The sequence below is a fragment of the Odocoileus virginianus genome, chromosome 4 (genome assembly GCF_023699985.2).
Source record: "Odocoileus virginianus isolate 20LAN1187 ecotype Illinois chromosome 4, Ovbor_1.2, whole genome shotgun sequence".
Lineage (NCBI taxonomy): Eukaryota > Metazoa > Chordata > Mammalia > Artiodactyla > Cervidae > Odocoileus > Odocoileus virginianus.
This window is the reverse complement of record NC_069677.1, coordinates 19,081,667-19,101,238: the sequence shown is the minus strand read 5'-3', so window position 1 is coordinate 19,101,238 and position 19,572 is coordinate 19,081,667. Positions and strand designations below refer to the sequence as shown.

Sequence of the window (19,572 nt, the reverse complement as noted above, 5' to 3'; positions counted from 1 at the left end):
TACATGACTACTGGAAAAACCATAGCCTTGACTAGACAGACTTTTGTCGTCAAAGTAATGTCTCTGCTTTTTAATATGCTGTCTAGGTTATTCATAACTTTCCTTCCAAGGAGTAAGCATCTTTTAATTTCAAGGCTGCAATCACCATCTACAGTTATTCTGGAGGCCCCCAAAATAGTCAGCCACCATTTCCACTGTTTCCCCATCTATTTGCCATGAAGTGATGGGACCAGATACTATGATCTTAGTTTTCTGAATGTTGAGCTTTAAACCAACTTTTTCACTCTCCTCTTTCACTTTCATCAGAGGCTTTTTAATTTTTCTTCACTTTCTGCCATAAGGGTGGTGTCATCTGCATATCTGAGGTTATTGATATTTCTCCCGGCAATCTCGATTCCAACTTGTGCTTCTTCCAGCCTAGCATTTCTCATGATGTACTCTGCATATACCTTAAATAAGCAGGATGACACTGTGCAGCCTTGACATGCTCCTTTTCCTATTTGGAACCAGTCTGTTGTTCCATGTCCAGTTCTAACTGTTGCTTCCTGATCTGTATATAGGTTTCTCAAGAGGCAGGTCAGGTGGTCTGGTATTTCCATCTCTTTAAGAATTTTCCACAGTTTATTGTGGGTCACTGTTAAGTAATTTTATTGACCCCATATAGGGAAGAGGTCAGGTTAAAACAGAGATTGAGGCAGAGAAATCTGTGACATATAATGGAGTGGAACTCTAAACTTAATGGAAGCCACCCCTTATGTTAGTTACTGCCTTTGGAGTGCATCAAGAAACTTGATTAGGAACACAAAATTATAAAGCAAGAGTGATATAACAAGGGTCCACTAGTTGACTACAGAAACATCTCCATGCTCAAAATTCCTTTCTTATATTTGTTTATTTGTCCTTTTTAAGACTACGTTAACTGATTTCCAGGAATTCTCACTAAGTGAAAGAATTGTTCCTAAATTGCACATTTTGGAATTTAAAATATTTCTAATCATTTCAATTAGCGATCTAGATCTAAAATCGGCTTGACTTTAGTTTCTTCATATGGAGGCGGGGGGTCTGAAACTCCAAAACAGGGAACACAAAACAGTTCAGGGTTTTGAGTGTGTAGGTGCATTCCAACAGTTGGAGTCACAGCTGCTTCTGTCCCTGGAACGAGAAAGGTGGAGGCATAATCTTTCTACTCAGCATAAAATAGAAGCACATGAGCTGCCTAATAAAATCTGGCATTTCTTGGATCACTGGAGCAACAGAAAATTATTTGTACCCTTGAGAAAAAATTTACAATCATTTCACTCTCTGCTGTGATATTTTAGTCATTACAGCAAGAAAATTTGCTCTCATGCACCGATTAGGCCATCTTTGACTAAGCCATCAAGAAGCATTTACAATTTAACAGCTGAAACTAGAAGAAATATCCCTTTTGGTAGATCAGAAGACAAGATTCCTGTAAACACTAATGGCATTTTAGCTAATGCTCCCATCATGAGATATGCAATCTCACTAGAAACATTAAAGTATTACATCTGAACTTCATTCTTTCATGTCTATGTTCTGCAAACTGAAACTAATGCAATTAATTAATTTCAACATCTGTCGATGATGCATAGTAAAAATATTAAGTTGTGAAAAGTTTGTAATGAAAGTATATACATACAATAAGCAAAAGACATTCTCAAATTTTAAATTTTGAAATTAAAGGTCTTGACTTTAGATTATGCACACTACAAACCATCCAATATAAAAGACATGCATTTTCTTCCTTAAACTGATCACCTTGAGAGATTATGCACTTATTCCAATAGGTTTTTGGGAAATCTTTTATTAGTATTGGCTTGAAAGACTGCTTTAGAGTCACACAGGAAATCAATAGTAATACTTTATAGTCATTTATCTATATTGTTTTCCTTTTTTCACAAGGTCTTTACCTTTCTGGGAATAATTTGACTGCTTCTTCCCAAAACAATAACATAACATAAATTAATGACAGCCATAAATTCACCTTTAAAGAAGAAATTACACCCTTAATCTAACCTTTGGCTGTTTTTGTGTATTAAATTGAATTGTATCACAATCATGTCCATTCATTTTCATAGTGTCTCTGGCTGCTTTTTCTACTAAAATCACAGAAGTAAGTAGTCCCGATAGAGATCATATGCTTGCAAAGCCAAACATATTTCTCGCCTGGACTTTAATACAAAAAGTTTAAAGACCCTTCCTTAAAGGATTAAGAGTCTATACCATCAAGGAGATTTCAAAGAACAAGCCACAATTATTAAGAGGACTCCAAGAGTAGTTACATAAAAGACAATAGCTGTATCAGCAGAATCTATATGTAAATTAATCAAAATTATTGCTTTGGAGTGCATTTGATTTATTTAGAATCATGAATTTCCATATATTTGTATTTGCTTTATTTTGTATCTCCCTGGTTCATGGGACAAAGTATAATAATTTAAATATTAATGTGATATGTAAAGAGTAGAGCCATATGTAGAATATAAATCTCACCTCCTGGTTCAACACTTTCCTTAAAGAGTTAATTTATTTAGTTGAATAACCTAATGCTAACTTATTACACAAGTTTTTACACCTCAGGTTGCTGTTGTGCAATATCTATAAAAGCAAGGCTAAATGAAATGTAACGTGCTTAAAACAAAGCCTGACATGCATTAAAGTTGACTGTCACTATTATCAGTAGCGATATTAGCATTTTGTTGTTGTTCTTGTTCAGTCGCTTAGTCGTGTCCAACTCTTCGTGGACCCCAAGGACTATAGCACACCAGGCCTCCCTGTCCATCACTATCTCCAGGAGTTTGCTCAACCTCATTGAGTCAGTGATGCCATCCAGCCATCTAATCCTCTGTCACCCCCTTCTCTTCCTGCCCTTGATCTTGTCCAGCATCAGAGTCTTTTCCAATGAGTTGGCTAAAGTATTATCATTAGCATTATTATTATATATGAAGAACTGCACTATGCTAGGAGTATGCATGTATTTTCCTTTATTGACAGTAATATTTCCCAAACTTTCTTATTTTAATGTTTAAATAATGATTTAATCATTATCCTTATTAATGCTAATGGCACAGAGATTACTGAATGAAAAATTTCTTATTAAAAAAAAAGTTTCTTGGAGTTAGAGACTTGAATATTTAGGAAGTTTAGAATGATGTAGGCTAGTCCAAATGTCTTGACAAAAAGAGTTAACACTGGCAAAGTGGACTTGCCTCAGTATTTCCCTCCTTTGTGGGTACAATTAGCAAGCACTGCCCATTTTCCAGATGAACTGCTTCCAGCAAATCCAATACAGAGTCAGAGGTAACTTGGCTATCATTTTATCTGGAGTGGTTAGCCAGGTTTATTCAAAATAATTATTAGCTTGAATTTATATCTACCAGGGTCCTTATTAATGTCATGCTCCAGGCAGCAAGATATTGACACTTGCTGTTTACGTTAGAAAAGTTTTATTGTTATTTCCTTACTACAGATTTGCCCATTTCTCTTAAACTTATGAAAACCATACGGTATTCATATGATAAACAGAATTAAGCTCAGAAAGCTTTTGTAAAATTGAACACATGTCACTTCTCAATTTTTTTTTCAAAGCATGTTTACATACAACATCATGTGATTGGGAGGGAAACAAGCATTCGTATCTTTTATTTTTATCTTTTGACAAATTAGGAAACTGAGAGAGCTCAGTTAAAAATGCCTACAAAAATCCTATGATTTTAACAGCTATTGGTGAAGATAACAGTTTGTTTTTGATTTTTTAAAACCAATACACTCACTGCTAATTTTTTATACCTAGAGTTCAGACTCCCCAAGTCATTAAGAGTCACTCTAATGGACTTGGTTTATTTGAAAATGCCTTTCTTATTCTTTCTGCTCTGTATCCTTTTTTATATCATTCTGTTCTCTCACATGTGGGTGACTAAGATTGCCTGAATTTGAGTCACCATTCCTCTTTACCCTCCACTGGAGTATCAGAGGAATTAATTCTTTTATTGGTGCACAAAGAGCTTCATCATGTTAATGTTACATGTTAACGTAACATGTTAATGTTACGATATGGAAACATTAAACATTTTCAGAGGGGAAGGAAAACAAATCTGAGCCTTGAGTCAGCATAGAATTGTGAAAAGGCATGATTATTGGTCTAGAAGATTATCTTGAGGCCTTGGTGTTTGGCTGAGATTCCTAAGGACTTTTCCAGACAGAAGTCTCATCACTGTAATGGGCTGAACTGGTAAGGCCTTCCTTAAACACATTTTATAAGGATTCCTGAGCCAAGTATTTCCTTCCTTTTTTTAATATTTCTAATCAAGATAATTGACAACCAGAGTCATGTAATATTGTCAGGAATTGCCAGCGAGAAATTTTATATATTTTAATATCAGTAAAGTTCACTCCAATCCAGCCTCTGATAGTCAGTCAAAATTCTCCTCTTTGCTCTTTTCATTTGAGGGCAGATTTCATGAGATCTTGAACCTCTGACCCTCAGGTCAGAAGAGCAGAGCTATTTCAACTAATATATTCAGCAGAGTATGGTAATAACATGAAATAAATTTTGAAGAAATAAAATGAAAGTTTTAGAGGAACCCAGGGCTTATATATAAAATCATGTCTCATCATTGAAAAGCTTTAAATGACTTATTTCCTACATTCTATATTCAGAAGGGAAGTCCTATCTGCCCCCTTTTGATCAAGTGGTGGCAGGGAGTCCAGGAACCTCATTTCATATTCTAATATGTCACCATTAGTTTGCAAACGAGTTCTCAGTTTCCTCTCCTGCTTCTGAACAGTGGCTATGGGGAAGACTCAGAACTACAAACTCATAACCTGCAGTATAGACGGGAAAACCCAGATGGGGTGGACTTAGCTCCAACCTGGGAGCACAAAATTTTGTGGGACTGTGGAGGCAGAAGCTGTGGTTTGGCCCTTACTTCCCTCTCAGCAGTAAAAAGATCCTTTAGTATTTCCCTCACTTCTCTTTTGGAGAGTACCTCCTTTTAAGGAAATATTAGATAGGGAGGATATTTGTATGGAGAAGTGAAAGTATAACAAGAATTCAGTGGGGAAAGGAAATTTGGTGTGGGTCTGGGTGTCAGATTGCCTTATAATATTAGCTCCCTGGAGTTTAATTCCAGAAGTTACTAGTTAAGAAGAGGTGACTTGGGGCTTTCATGGTGGCTCAGGGGTAAAGAAGCTGCCTGCAGTGCAGAAGATGTGGGTTTGATCCCCAGGTTGGAAGGTCACCTGGAGAAGGAAATGTCAACCTGCTCCAGTGTTCTTGTCTGGGAAATCCCATGGACAGAGGAGACTGGTGGGCTACAGTCCACAGGGTTGAAAGAGTCAGACATGACTTAGTGATTAAACCAACAACCAGTGACTAGAGATCACAGAGAATACCACTTTCTGAACTATTTGTGTTTTGTTTTGGAGAGGAAAAATAAGAACGGCAAGAAGCATGAGTCTGGGAGGCACATCCACATCAAAGACGATGTGAATGGTGATTCTCTACCTATATAGCCACCCTAAACATCCATAGGACAGGATGGGAGACAGGCAGTGGATGGGAGAATCACCATAGGTGAGGATAGAACTAAACTGAAAGAGGCAACTGAGCGTGTTCTCTACAATGGACATCAACGGAAGTGAACTTGGTAATGTAATAAGTTGAGAAAGAGTTTAAATGTTCTTGCAAAAAACAAGAGTCAAAGCTACACCCAAGGGATTAAGAAGCAAAAGGTAGAATGAGGAAGAGAATGAGGAAGGAAATGAGGATTCTGGACAGCAAAACCTACCACTGAGGAATCACCCAATAGAAACATCTGGTGGTTCAAGATATAAGTTTCAAGATATAAGTGTCCACGAATGAGGTGACTAGCCGTGTGTGTGTGTGTGTGAGTGTACTGTTTCTCAGTTGTGTTTGATCCTTTGCCATATGTGCCCTATGTAACTTTTCATTGCTCATTATCCTCAATCTGGAAAATCTATAGTATATTAGTTGACCTGCAACAGAGATTTATGGGGTATATTTAAACAGCAGAGTGAGAAAAGTAGATAACATCCTCTAAGGGAAGTAATGGCCCCTTTTCTGAGTTGGTATTTTAAGAATTAGAGATAGTATCTGTGAAACCCCTGACCTAGTGCCTAGTACTTTGTAGGTATGAATTAAATTGTGAAGCATTGTCTCAGTCTTGACTCCTTTTTCTCACATTCATACCTGTCAGGGAAGTTCAGAAAATTCAAAAGCATGTATGGAAACCATCATCCAGGGAATATAAAAATATTAGACAAGTGGGGATTTAACTGTGGCACATGAACTACCTGAAAAGTTATAACAGTATAACTGGGTAGCTTATTTACCAAAAATTAAAACCAGATATTTTTGTTTGTTTGTTTTAATGTTTCAAGGTCATCTAGTGAAAGAGTCTTCCTCGAGAGAGAACGGCTAAGAAGACCAATGTGGATTCTCCTCTGTAGTAGCTCAAGTCAAGTTGGAAGAAACATAGTTGTGTTTATTTATTGAGCACCCCTTGTTAGATAAAGAAAAATAGACCAATGTGACCACATTGATCCCTTTGACCAACATACTTTGCTTGAGGGTCAGTGACCCTATTTCTCTATACGCTCAGTGAAAAGTGCTGCTGATTTTAGAAGAAAAGTCTATTTTCATTGGAGACTTTAATTATCCTTTCCCAAATGATCATTTTTCAAATTAACAGTGTGTTTCCCTATTAAATAATAACTTTAGAAAAAGTCAACAGTGAATCCAATCACTAAATCTTAATACTGAATTTTGAGATTAAAACAATTTAGTTTATTTTTATCCCACTTCCTATTTAGCTGTGAGTTTTTCCAGGACATCTCCCACTTTGTCTATTGAAAATCTTATGCTGACCCAAGTTTTTGAAGGGCAGATGTTAGTTTCTACCAAGCACTCTTGAGGCAACTGTAATATACAATGTAGTGCCTTAGAAGGAAAATCTCATAACAGACAATCTCTGGATGAGGACAATGCTTAACACGAAGATATAAACTGTCAATTGTCACCTCTCAGAAATCACAAAACTGTCATTTTTCTACTTAAAGCTGAGGCTGGCAGTTACAAATAACTCAAGACCACAATTTTCTCCATTTCTTACCTCTTAATGCACACTAAAAATAATAGAAAGGACAGGGCTTGGGAGTGGGTGTGGGGAGCAGGGAGGACAGGAGACTGCCAATGTGTCTGGAGAGAAAGGACATGAGTACTGACACTCACTTACACAATTCCAAGTCTCTCAGGCTCTGCACTGGAAGCAGACAACCTGAAAAGCATTATTCAATATTATTGCAGGTAAGTGAGGCATGGTGAGCTTCGTAAATAAACACAGGGTAGGACAGATGGACATCAAAAGCCCAGAGATACTCTTCTGTACTTTAAACCCTGCTTTCACCTGGAGTGGCCAGCCCTGTGTACCATTTCCCTTCTGCTTGTTGACTGAATGTTTAGGTTTAAGTTCTATTCCCATACTCAACTCTGAGTCACTCCCCAGGACACATTTTTTTTTGAATTTGGAGTCTTCTTCTGAAGTTTTCTCATTGAGACTCTCTCCCCAGTGCATGCCTTGAGTCCTCAGTAAACTATATCTTGTTCTATGTTTGCAAATTTGTTTTTCATAGATTAACTTTCCAACTCACACAAAACTATAAGGTTTCCAAAGAGGACATCTAGAAGTGTGTAAATAGCTTACCGTAAACGGAGTCCAAGTCTCCAACAGCAAAAACAGCCATGGTGTGTCTTCGGGGACCATTTTGGAGTCTCCTCAGGCAGCACTGGAGGCAGAAGATCACTGTTCCACAGAGAAGAGCCACCAGGAAAATCAGCAGCAAGAACCTGATGCCAGAGAAAGCAGGGAAGGAGTGAGATGGAACATGCCTCAAAGTTAAGAGCTCCTGCTACTTCCTGGAAAGGTGAAAAAACACAGAAGCCCGGCTGTAAAGACTCTGAGAGGCCGAATTCCTTAAACAAACCCTCATCATCTCTCATACATTTTCACTGACTCTGGAATCTTCTCTGAGCTCAGAGTGAGGCAGTCTTGCCAGGCAATCTTAATTGTTTCCTCTTTAGAAATTGGAGATTTGTTCAAAGGAGTAGCATCTTAATTCCTTACATTCATCCATTACTGCTTCCATTCAGTTATCCAGTCATTCATTCAACTAGTGTGTATGTAAGTATGTGTGTGTGTGTGTGTGTGTGTGTGTGTGTGCACTCGCTCAGTCATGTCTGACTCTTCGTGACCCTGCGGACTATAACCCAACAGACTCCTCTGTTCACTGAATTTCCCAGGCAAGAATACTAGAGTGGGTTGTCATTTCCTACTCCAGGAGATCTTAACCCAGGGATCAAACCCACTTCTCTTGTGTCTCCTGCATTGGCAGGCAGATTCTTTACCACCTTCTTCTAGAATGTAAGTGATCAAATAGATTTTTAGATGTTGGAGGTGGGGATTCAAAGGTTGACAAGACAGGGCTTCTATCTTTGAGGAACTAACCGCTAACTGCAATGTTCAGTTTGAAAAATACAGAAGCCAAGATTTAGAAATTTATAACAACTCTTTTTTTGTCTTATCCTGAATGTTTAAGGCGAGAACTAAAATCAGTGGATGGATCATTTTGAAAGATTTCAGGAGAAAGATTTCACCTTTAAAAATATCCAACTTGGGAATAAACTATCATTCTTAAAAATAGTCAGTCGTCACAGAAAGTGTTTAAGTAAACACTGGCCAATGACCTGAAACTGATGTTTCTATGTATGTTAACCCACATGATTCTTAAAGTTTTCTTAAGCTGTATGATTTCATATGCTATCTCAATTACTTAGGAAAAGGAGTATGTATATACCACCAAAGATTTTATAGCACAAATTGAGGATGTCCTTACCAGATATGCCAGCCATTTGTGTAATGATCTTTATAGTTTATGCACCTGGTGATAAAGGAAGAGCAGTTAGTGCTGGATCTCTTGATTGACAAAGCTTATTCTTCTGGACCACAGTATTTTCCTGACCATGCCCATTTCCCCCACAATCACCTGCTCACTGTACCCCCCAGCATAATTAAACAAATATTTACTGTATGTATGTCCACTTCATTTAAGGCACTGAGAATACAGCTAATTGTGAATCTGTCAGACACATAGACAGATAGTTTCACTGTAATAAGGTTGATTCTAGAGTTATGAATACTGTTGTGCATTGAGAAGGTGGTAGTAACTACTCTTCAGGACTAATGTGTCATAGGTATTAAGTATTAGGTAGATAACTGTTCCAGTATTGTTTATTCAGAGACTTATAATTCTTCAGAATGTAAATTCTCCAGGGAAAGTTCATAATCTCTATTAACATTTTTATCTTGGTAAGGAATAGCAGGCCTATAACCTGGTTGAAACTGAAAGTGAAAGTCGCTCAGTCATATATGACTCTTTGTGATCCCATGGACTATACAGTCCATGGAATTCTCCAGGCCAGAATACTGGAGTGGGTAGCCTTTCCATTCTTCAGGGGATCTTCCCAACCCAGGGATTGAACCCAGGTCTACCACTTTGCTGTCAGATTCTTTACCAGCTGAGCCACAAGGAAAGCCCAAGAATATTGGAGTGGGTAGCCTATCTCCTCTCCAGTGGATCTTCCGGACCTAGGAATAGAACCTGTGACTTCTGCATTGCAAGTAGATTCTTTACCAACTGAGCTATGAGGGAAGCCCATCAACTTGGTAGGATAAAGAAATTATAATAAAAGGAAAATGAGTGTGTGTGGTCACACATACCATTTTCCAAAGAGTTAGAAGTTGATTTTCAGGATGGTCAAACTATTTGTGTATTTAGGAACAACTCATTCATTCTCAGGTTAACATTAAAAAGGTAATACAAAGCCAAAGTCCACAGTGCAATTTTCAGGAGGTTTAACTCCCTAGGGGTAGCCATTTAAGTGCTGTTCATTTTAGAGCCTCTTTCTATGTCAGACACGTGTACTGAATGTATGTTTACTGATGGACCTTTTTCACACCCTGTTGTAGATGCTGCTATTAAAGTAGTCTGAGATTAAACAGTGGAAAACTGTTCATCACAGCCTGATAACTTCTGAGATGAGCTATACTTAATCATCTTTTTAAAAATAACACTCAATACTTTTCAACTTGAAAGCACTCATAAATGTCAGCTAATTTATTGCTCTCAGCATCTCCAAGGAGGCCGTGTGTCATGTTTATCATTATACTATTCAGAAATGACTTTTAACACATGTGAAGTGTCAACTTAAAATTTTTATTGCAAATGTTTAAGACAAAAGTCAAACTTAGACAACAAGAATTTTGGTGGGGGGCCACCTAGAGGGTTTAGCCAAGTACATAAGTTCAAATGACAGAGAAAAAAAATGGGAACTGATGCATGAGTTTAAAAAGCATCCTAAGATAAGAGATCAATCAAGGATTTTACAAATAATTAATGGCACATCCTTGTAAAGAAATATTATCCATTCACCAAAGAGAATATAGATTATATTTACAATGAAAGCTTCGTTAAATAAAATAATGCAAAGATCTCAGTTCTACTTTGTATATTTTCTTTTGCACAAATACACTGGTTTCACTAAATAGGTATTATATAGTTGGTATGTATAGATATGGGGCTTCCCTGAGGGCTCATATGATAAAGAATCTGCCTTCAATGCAGGAGACTCCAGGTTGAATCCCTGCATAGGAAAGATACCTGGAAAAGGGAATGGCTACCCACTCCAGTATTCTTGCATGGATAATCCTATCAACAGAGGAGCCTGGTGAGCTACAATCCATGGAGTCACGTATACACCAAGTTACTAACAATGCTTGCTTCTTTTAAAGATGGTATTGTGAGGCACTTAATATTTCCAACATTTCTATATTCTTTGAATTTTTGTAATGTACATGCATCACTTTTGTAGCCATAAACTTTATATATAGTATATTTTTATATATATTATATTATATTATATTATATATATATATAATTAAATGTAGTATCCCACTTTCAAAATGAATGTAGGAAAATTTTCTTGGTGTCCTGATCCAATAAAAGAGCACAAGATTCTTGGTTTTCAATCTCGAAATGTAAGCTTATAAACAGAAAGAATGGATTGTTTCATCTTTTCTATGTATAAATCTCTGCTTCTCTTCTTACATTTAAAAATAGATCATATACTTATTGAAATGCCAATTCTAAATATTAACTACCTCATTTCATTTCTTAGTTCTAATATTTGAGCCAATTAATATTTTTTCAAGCACTATCAATTATCCAAACTTACTTACTTTACTTCCTCTTTCTGACCCTGTGCACACATTGTTGAAGTTACTAATAGCAATAAAATGGTCAGAAAGCAGTTAGCTGGAGAAATGCAAAGTGAGCATATAATTTCACAATTGCAAACTCCTTTGGGATCATTTATTTCAATCTTAGGATTTTTTCATTGTGCATTGTGATTTTTCACTATGGGAAAATAAGTGGGAAGGTCACCAGCTGACAAAAGAACTTAAATTAGAATACAGGTCTTTTACTCCCTCCCTACCATCGTTTTCATGTCTTTCTTAAGTTTAATTTTTAAATAGAAATCTTTGAGTTCTTAAAAAATAAAACAGCATCTGAACAGTAGCAATATTTTAAATACTCAAATTTAGGTGCAAGATCTTCAGTGTAGGAAAATTTACATTTTCTTAAACAAAGTCATTACTCAGAGATTTATTTCAGTTCAGTTCAGTCGCTCAGTCATATCCGACTCTTTGTGACCACATGAACCGCAGCACGCCAGGCCTCCTGTCCATCACCAACTCCTGGAGTCCACCCAAACCCATGTCCATTGACTCAGTGATGCCATCCAGCCATCTCATCCTCTGTTGTCCCCTTCTCCTCCTGCCCTCAATCTTTCCCAGCATCAGGGTCTTTTCAAATGAGTCAGCTCTTTGCATCAGGTGGCCAAAGTATTGGAGTTTCAGCTTCAACGTCAGTCCTTCCAATGAACACCCAGGACTGATCTCTTTTAGGAGGGACTGGTTGGATCTCCTTACAAGGAGATTCATTTATGCTTAGTCAAATTCAGATGAGAATATCAAAAAGAAAAAATAATCCAGAAGTTAGAGCAGATTATAATGTTTAAGGAAGACATTTTCAATAACCAGAACCTTCTAGAAGTAGGTGTCACCACATACAAAAGTAAACTCAAATAGATTAAAGACCCAAATGTGAGACTGGACACTATAAAACCCCTAAGGAGAAACACAGGCAGAATCCTCACTAACATAAATCACAGCAATATCTTTTTTGACCCGCCTCCAGAATAATAGAAATAAAAACAATAATAAACAAATGAGAACTGCTTAAACTCAAAAGGTTTGCCCAGCAAACGAACAGTAAACAAAAAACAAAAAAAAAACAAACCCACATATTGGGAGAAAATATTTGAGAATGATGTGACATAAAATGGATTAATCTCCAAAATATACAAACAGTTCATGTTGCTTAACAACATCAAAACAGCCCAATCAACAAATGGGCAGAAGACCTAAACAGATATTTCTCCAAAGAAGACATACAGGTGGCCAAGAGGCACATAGAAAGATGTTCAACATTCATATTATTATAGAAATGCAAATCAAAACTACAATATCATCTCATACCAACCAGGATGGTCATCATCAAAAAGTCCACAAACAATAAATGCTAGAGAGGGTGTAGAGAGAAGGGGACCCTTCTACACTGTTTGTAGAAATGTAAATTGGTACAGCCATTATGGAGAACGGTATGGAGTTTCCTTAAAAAGCTAAAAATAGAGCTACTGTATGACATTGCAATCCAACTCCTGGGCATATATCCAGAGAAAAACATGATTCAAAAGGATATGTGTATCCCAATGCTCACTGAAGCACTGTTTACTATAACCAAGACATAGAATCAACATAAGTATCCATCAAGAGACAAATGGTTTTAGAATATGTGATTTATATATATAATGGAATATTATTCAGCCATAAAAAAAGAATGAAACGATGCCATTTGCAGCAACAGCAACATGGATGGACTTAGAAACTGTCATACAGAGTGAAGTCAGACAGAGAAGGAGAAACATTGGATGACATCCTTTAAACACAGAATCTGAAAAAAAATGATATAAATGGACTTACTTACAAAAGAGAGAGACACAAAGATTTAGAGAATGAACTTATGGTTGCCAGAGGGAAAGATGGGGGAAAGGGATAGTTATAGAGTTTGGGATAGACATATAAACTTTGCTATATTTAAAATGCATAACCAACAAAGACCTACTGTATAGCACATGGAACTCTGCTCAATGCTATGTGTCAGCCTGGATGGAAAGGAAGCTTGGGGGAGAATGGATACATGTATATGCATAGCTGAGTCCCTTTGCTATTCATCTGAAGCTGTCACAATATTGTTAGTCAGCTCTACCCCCAATACAAAATAAAAAGTTTAAAAAAGAAGTAGGGGTCAAAGGAGAAAATTCCCGTCCCTTTCAGAACAACTAGTATCCTACTGTGATGTGTGGAGAGGATTCCTGCTCTGTAAGGACAAAAATTATCTCCTTTGATATCTACTCCTTTTTAAAAATACTTATTTGGGGATATAGCCAATCTTAATTTTCTTATCAGTGCTGAGAATCTGTGGACCTAAGATTAATTACAAATTCATTAATTTGATAAATAGAAGAAAAATTCAGAGTTGCTCCATTGGCTCCTCTACTAGAATTATCCCTAATTTCCTATGCTAGGCATTTTTCTAAACCAACAGTTATATAATTTCATGTGAATTAATTCACTTTCAAACTTAAAATTCTATAAAGTAGCATCTCACTATTGCGATTCTCACTTACAATTGAGACAATTCAGTCATAAAGAGGTTAAGTAACTTTTCCATGATAGCCCAGTTAGAAGGGCCAGAGGCAGGCTTTAAATCTAAATGATCTGGCTCTGGAGCCCATGTCTCTCTTACTACGATGCAGCACTGCAACTGGGAATAGTAAAAGTCAGTTCTAGCCTCATATTGCTGTGTGGTGTACTGCCTGAGTGCATTCAATATCCCATGTTACAAAATGTTTCAAGAAAATATTAAAAATAGGAAAAAAAAGTGAGACCTGAGATAGTATCAGACAAAAGAATAAGACACGAGTGAGATCAGTTTGTAAACTGAATGTAGTAAATCCCATATATAAAATTAGAACTCAGCTTCAGATCTGGTTTAAACTTTCTAGCAGTTAATAGGATAAAAGAGAGAACTGGTAATGTAGTATTCTCTAAAATTAATAAAAACAGGCAACATTATTCACCACATGCACAACTATTTCTGATATAGTCATTCCCTTCTCCAGGGGATCCTCCCAACCCAGGGATCAAAGCTGGGTCTCCTGCATGGCAGGCAGATTCTTTATCATCTGAGCCACCAGGGAAGCCCCAGAGAAATGAGAAACAAATTCAAACTATGGGGCCCCATAAATAGGCTGTTTTTAACAACAAGAACAATGTTTCTCATAGTACTCTTGGTTAGAATGTAAACGCAGTAGCAAATTTCATGGGTCCTTTTTGTAAAGATCATCCTTAACAAAAAGCTAGAATCCAATTTAGCTACAATAATTTGGGGGAGTGATGGGTGCCTAATCATATCACCCAGAGACTAGTGACCTGACCTAATTAATTTCGGGTGGGTAAATTGTACAGTCACCAAAAGGATGGATGGATTGTGCATCTCTCAGATGTGTCACCAGGTGTGTAATTTTATCTATATATTGGATACATAGTGTGGTTTGTGGTGAAAATCCCAGGCTCAGGAGTCATTTGTGAGCCCAGATCAAAGTTCTGCCTTTTACTTGCTTACTCTTGAGCAAAATACTTAACTTCTCCAAGCTGGGTAGTATGGCAGACTATCATCAGCAATATATTCATGCAATTAATTTACAGAATCCTGTGTGCATATGATTTTAGTTATGTTTCATAAAATACCCATTTTTGCATGCACATGCACATCAATATACTTGGTTATTTCTGGGAAAAGAGGATTAAAGGTATAATTATGCAGAGGGCCTCTGTCATGTTTTATTCCATATATTAAATTACTTACAATATCTAATTTATATACAAAAGCTTAGCAATGTGATGTTCCTACTACAATACTATTATAAAAATAAATTGAGCCGGTTTGATCAGAAAAAATCAGTCTTGTGTTTGGAAAACAATTTAAATAGAACTAATACTAGATTCCCACAAACATCTTCTTGTGGTGATAAAAGATTTGAGATACTGTGTCTATTTTCAATACATTCAATATGTTTACTTACCTTCTACCAGCTCCCTAAAAAATCAACCACTTTCTTACCTTCTCTGTCTTTATTTTCTGCTAATTTTCATTATATTTGAAGTGGGTGTTTTTGTTTGTTTTTATTCAAAAGTAGTGATATTAAATAATGGGTGTATGCTCAGTAGTGTCCAACTCTTTGCGACCCCATGGATTGTAGTCCACCAAGCTCCTCTGTTCATAGAATTTTCCAGACAAGTATACTGGAGGGGTTGCCATGCCATCCTCCCAGGAATCTTCCCTACTCAGAGATTGAATCTACATCTCCTGCATTGACAGGCAGATTCTTTACCACTGCTCCACTAGGGGAGCCACTAAATAATGACAAATATATTAACAACAGACATGCAAATACAAAATGATGTAGCCAAAAGTTTTGTACTTAAGTACCAGTTTAAGTCTTATGGCTAATTTGTTACTAACTCTCTTTGGGTCTCAATTCTTCACCAGAAAAAAAAAAGGCTAGTAGCCTCAGTGACTCTAAAGTTAGCATTTAAAGTTCTCCAATACCATATTCTCCTGTCATGTTGATGAGGGTTTAGATTCAACACTTATGATTTTTCCAATTAAGAATTTCTTTATTCTAACGGGAATTCCTGGCTTCTCAGTGGTTTGGACTCCATATGTCCACTGCTGGGGGCCTGTGTTCAATCCCTGGTTAGGGAACTAAGATCCTGCAAGCTGTGCAACATGATCAAAAAACAAACAAACAATCATTATTCTAGTACTCTGGGTCAAAAGCAGAAGATGAAAGGGCAAGATGAAACAGCCATGAGGTCCAAAATTAAACAAACCAATAGTTAAAAGTCCATTATGTCACCAACCCCAGAAGACAGAGGAAAAAGCAAGTCCAATATCAGTGCAAATAAACAGCAGAGGAGAAACATGCAGTAACTGAAAGAGAGGCACGTACTTAACAAGCAGATTATCAATAACGGGATGATCCACCAAAAACAGGTGAAGGATTCCAGGGCCAAGGAAAGCATCCCACCCAGCATGGCCTCTTAATCTGGAGACAGGGCCTGAAGACCCCAGCCTGGAGCGTAACAATAATAATTAAAACAGCCAATTGGCAGTGAGGACTGCTCCCAGAAGAAGACAGCACTTGGCAGAAGTGCTTTCTGACACTTGCACCAGTCTCACTATATTACAGTTATCATTTATCAGCAGCAGCTTTATTAATGACAGCCTCTCCCCATTTCCAGAATAGAATTCTGAGAAGCATTAAGCCTATAGCACAAAAAAATGAGAAAATTGAGTCAATTATTTACATAACTTATATCAAAACACTTTGAAATATAATATAGGTTAGATCATTGTTTGCTTATATTTGAAACCGAATTAGCCAGAAAACTGTCTCCCATCATCTCTGTGTCTTAACACATGTGGATGCAGTCATAAAGGAAGACATGAACTTAAAGGACATCTAAAACCTCCAGGATGGAGAATGCAGTGAGCAAAAATATCTTGAAATCAACCAGGCCCCTTATTTTTATTTAACAAAGCTGACCACAATGAAAGTGCATCTTTTCTGCTTTTAGAAAAACTAAGCCATTTGCATTTAAAAGTAATGTACTTTTTTTTCTCTAATAATTGTAATGATCATTTGAAACTCATTTTGTGCTTCTCAAATGACTTGAGACATTTTTAGTCTTCAGATTTTGAAAAGGCTGAATAAAACCATGGAGCTTCTTGTTATTTACTTACATTTCATTTTCTTCACATGGTGTGTCCGATAGCACCAACTGAAACACATGTTTAGAACAATAAAATCCAAACATTTCATCAGTCTAATCCTTTAATACAAACAGTGCCTAGAGACAATGGGGGTTTATATCATTTCGTTTTTTTTTTTTTTAATTAAAATCTCTGTAGCAGAATCTATTGGTGCACAGAATTTTAATTGAAAAAAATCTCTGGGTAGATACTTCAGCTCAGCAGTGACAGGAGATATATATTGTGAGTCAGATTCTTATCCAGCCCACCACCAGAGGTGGGTGTGAAAACACTTTGCTTTCTCTAAGGAGCTTTTGTGCACCTTGTACCTTTGCTTTGTTTTCACATTTTAGCTAAAGGAAGGAGCGTCATTACTTGTAAATATTATTTTCACAAGAAGGAATCAAGTTCCCCACATGAAAACTGGGGTGAAGTCTATCCCATTAACATTAGTGGATGTTAAATATATGCAGGAAGGAGTGATTTTTAATTGCTCTAAGGTTAAGGTCCACCTAAGCTCCATTGACATTCTTGTTGAGATTTACATCTCTCTGTTTATCAAAGAAGAAGGAAAAGCTAATAACCTTGATTGCTTTGCTTTGAAAGACTCAAACCATAAGTATTCTAACACAATCATCTTAGTCCTCTGTGTTGAGTCTTCTAGGTTACAACTCACATCACAGAGGAAAGAAAGTACTACTGTCTAAAGGATTTGTTTGTATATTTGTTATTCTACTGAACTGAGACCGTTTTCAGGTACAATGAGAAAAATCATTAAATGTCATTCATAGGCAGCCCCCAAAAGTATGTTAATGAAGTCAATGAAGCTTTTATTTTCCTGGACCCTAATATGCAAATATCAATACAAGTAAGGAGTTAGAAAATTTAAAAGCATAGATGAGAGTTTCAGAGAGATATCTTTTTTTCCCCCGCTTAAATCCCGAGTCATCTTCTTTAGCACACCAAGCTTACCTGGGCAAAGAGATTTGTGGAGTTGCAGATGGAGCCATGAATTGGCCATCAGAGAGCGTAGTAATGAACAATTTATAAGCACAGAAAACGAGTTGTACTCTCTTTTGCTAGAATGCTGCAAATAGACTTGCATACTACCTTAGAGGAAAATAAACATTCCTATTTTGTCCATAAAGAAAAATTATTTATGAGTAGATGAAATGATTTAGGATCTAGCTTAATAGATAAATGACGACAGCATTTCATTCTTAGGTCAATTCCTAGTCTTGTGTGCTGTATCCCAGCAAGAAGTACACAGTGTGACATTATTGCCCCCTCACTTCCAATGTTAGACTTTGGACTCATCATGAAATAGGGAGTGAAGTCTTAATATATTTCAGACCTAAATCTTTCAGATACATTGCATTCAAGTAACACTGATACAGAAATGCAGATTCTAGAATGATAGAGCAAAGGAATCAAAATAAACTCTAAGATGGTTCTATCTGCATTTTTCAGCACTGAAAAATCATTGAGCCTCAAGTATGGCTTCAGGCAACAGTAAACGTGTCTTAATTCTACCAGAGCATTTTATGTCAATAGCATTGCTGATTTTTAAAAATGTTATGGCATAGCAAAGCTAAACAAAGATTAAATTTCATCATATTATTTCAGTAGCAATCAAATTAAATAAAGAAGTCATAGGAATAACGCCATGACCAGCTTTCTTTATCTTTAACCAGTAAATATAATTTGTCATATGATTCTGATAAGGCTTTCTTAAAGGAAATTTATAAACGTCAGAGGAGTTGTTACTTAAATCACAAATCTATTACAAATCAGATCCTTAGGGTAGTAGCTTCGACAATTATTTCCCCAAAAGAGAATTCATTACCTGGAATAGTGGCAGACACAAGATTCCTGCTTTTGAGATCAGTGAAGTGTCACTTAAAAGTCTGGATCTCAACATACTTAAAGGACAAGCAGCTCAAGATAGCGGTTTGCCATCTGTGTTTATCTCCGTCTTACTCAGAACTTGCTAACTTCTCTACAAGTTATGCTTCCTGCCAGAGTAGTCACTAATGCTGGCTCCTTGTGACTGGCTAAGTACATGCCAGGGGCAGGAATTTGAGGTGCAAGTTCACAGGTACTGAGAGTTCAAGGAATTTCAGTTTAAGGTCAGAATCTTGATAATGTTTGTCAAGCCCTTAAAAGCCAGGGGTATCCATGCTGACCTGTAAAACTAGCTGGCCGCAAAAATAACTTAAAACATTCAAGAGCATGTTTTATTCCAGGGTACTTCTGGGTTTTTTGTTTGCTTGCTTTGCAGAACTTTTATTTGGAAAATTTATTTTGTTTTCCTCCCTTTGTTGGCCCTCTTTTCTTTTCTTTTCCTATAGATCATTTTCAGGCCCCAACCTTGGGCATAAAGCCTTCACTGTGCATAATAGTTGCACCTTATTTTTAAACAGAGCATATTTCAGTATTTATTTAAATGAAACAACTCCAAAAAAAAAAAAT

General features: G+C 36.7%; 1 protein-coding gene across 1 annotated transcript; it reads right to left on the bottom strand.

Annotated features, from left to right (window-relative positions):
* Window positions 1-640: 640 nt before the first annotated feature.
* On the bottom strand, window positions 641-18,987 carry TMEM207 (transmembrane protein 207). Its single transcript, XM_020872311.2, has 5 exons — window positions 18,947-18,987; window positions 17,092-17,129; window positions 8,935-8,979; window positions 7,746-7,888; window positions 641-1,152 (listed from the first exon to the last, which is right to left on the bottom strand). Coding segments are annotated over exons 2-5 (339 nt in total). The 5' UTR covers window positions 17,094-17,129; window positions 18,947-18,987; the 3' UTR covers window positions 641-1,003.
* Between the last annotated feature and the right edge of the window lie 585 nt (window positions 18,988-19,572).

Excerpts from the sequence above, each read along its gene's own strand:
- TMEM207 (XM_020872311.2), bottom strand. Across the intron at positions 7,889-8,934 it reads ACAAATGGCTGGCATATCTG|GTTCTTGCTGCTGATTTTCC; the intron begins GTAAGGACATCC and ends CTCTGGCATCAG. Across the intron at positions 1,153-7,745 it reads AGACTTGGACTCCGTTTACG|GGACAGAAGCAGCTGTGACT; the intron begins GTAAGCTATTTA and ends TTCTCGTTCCAG.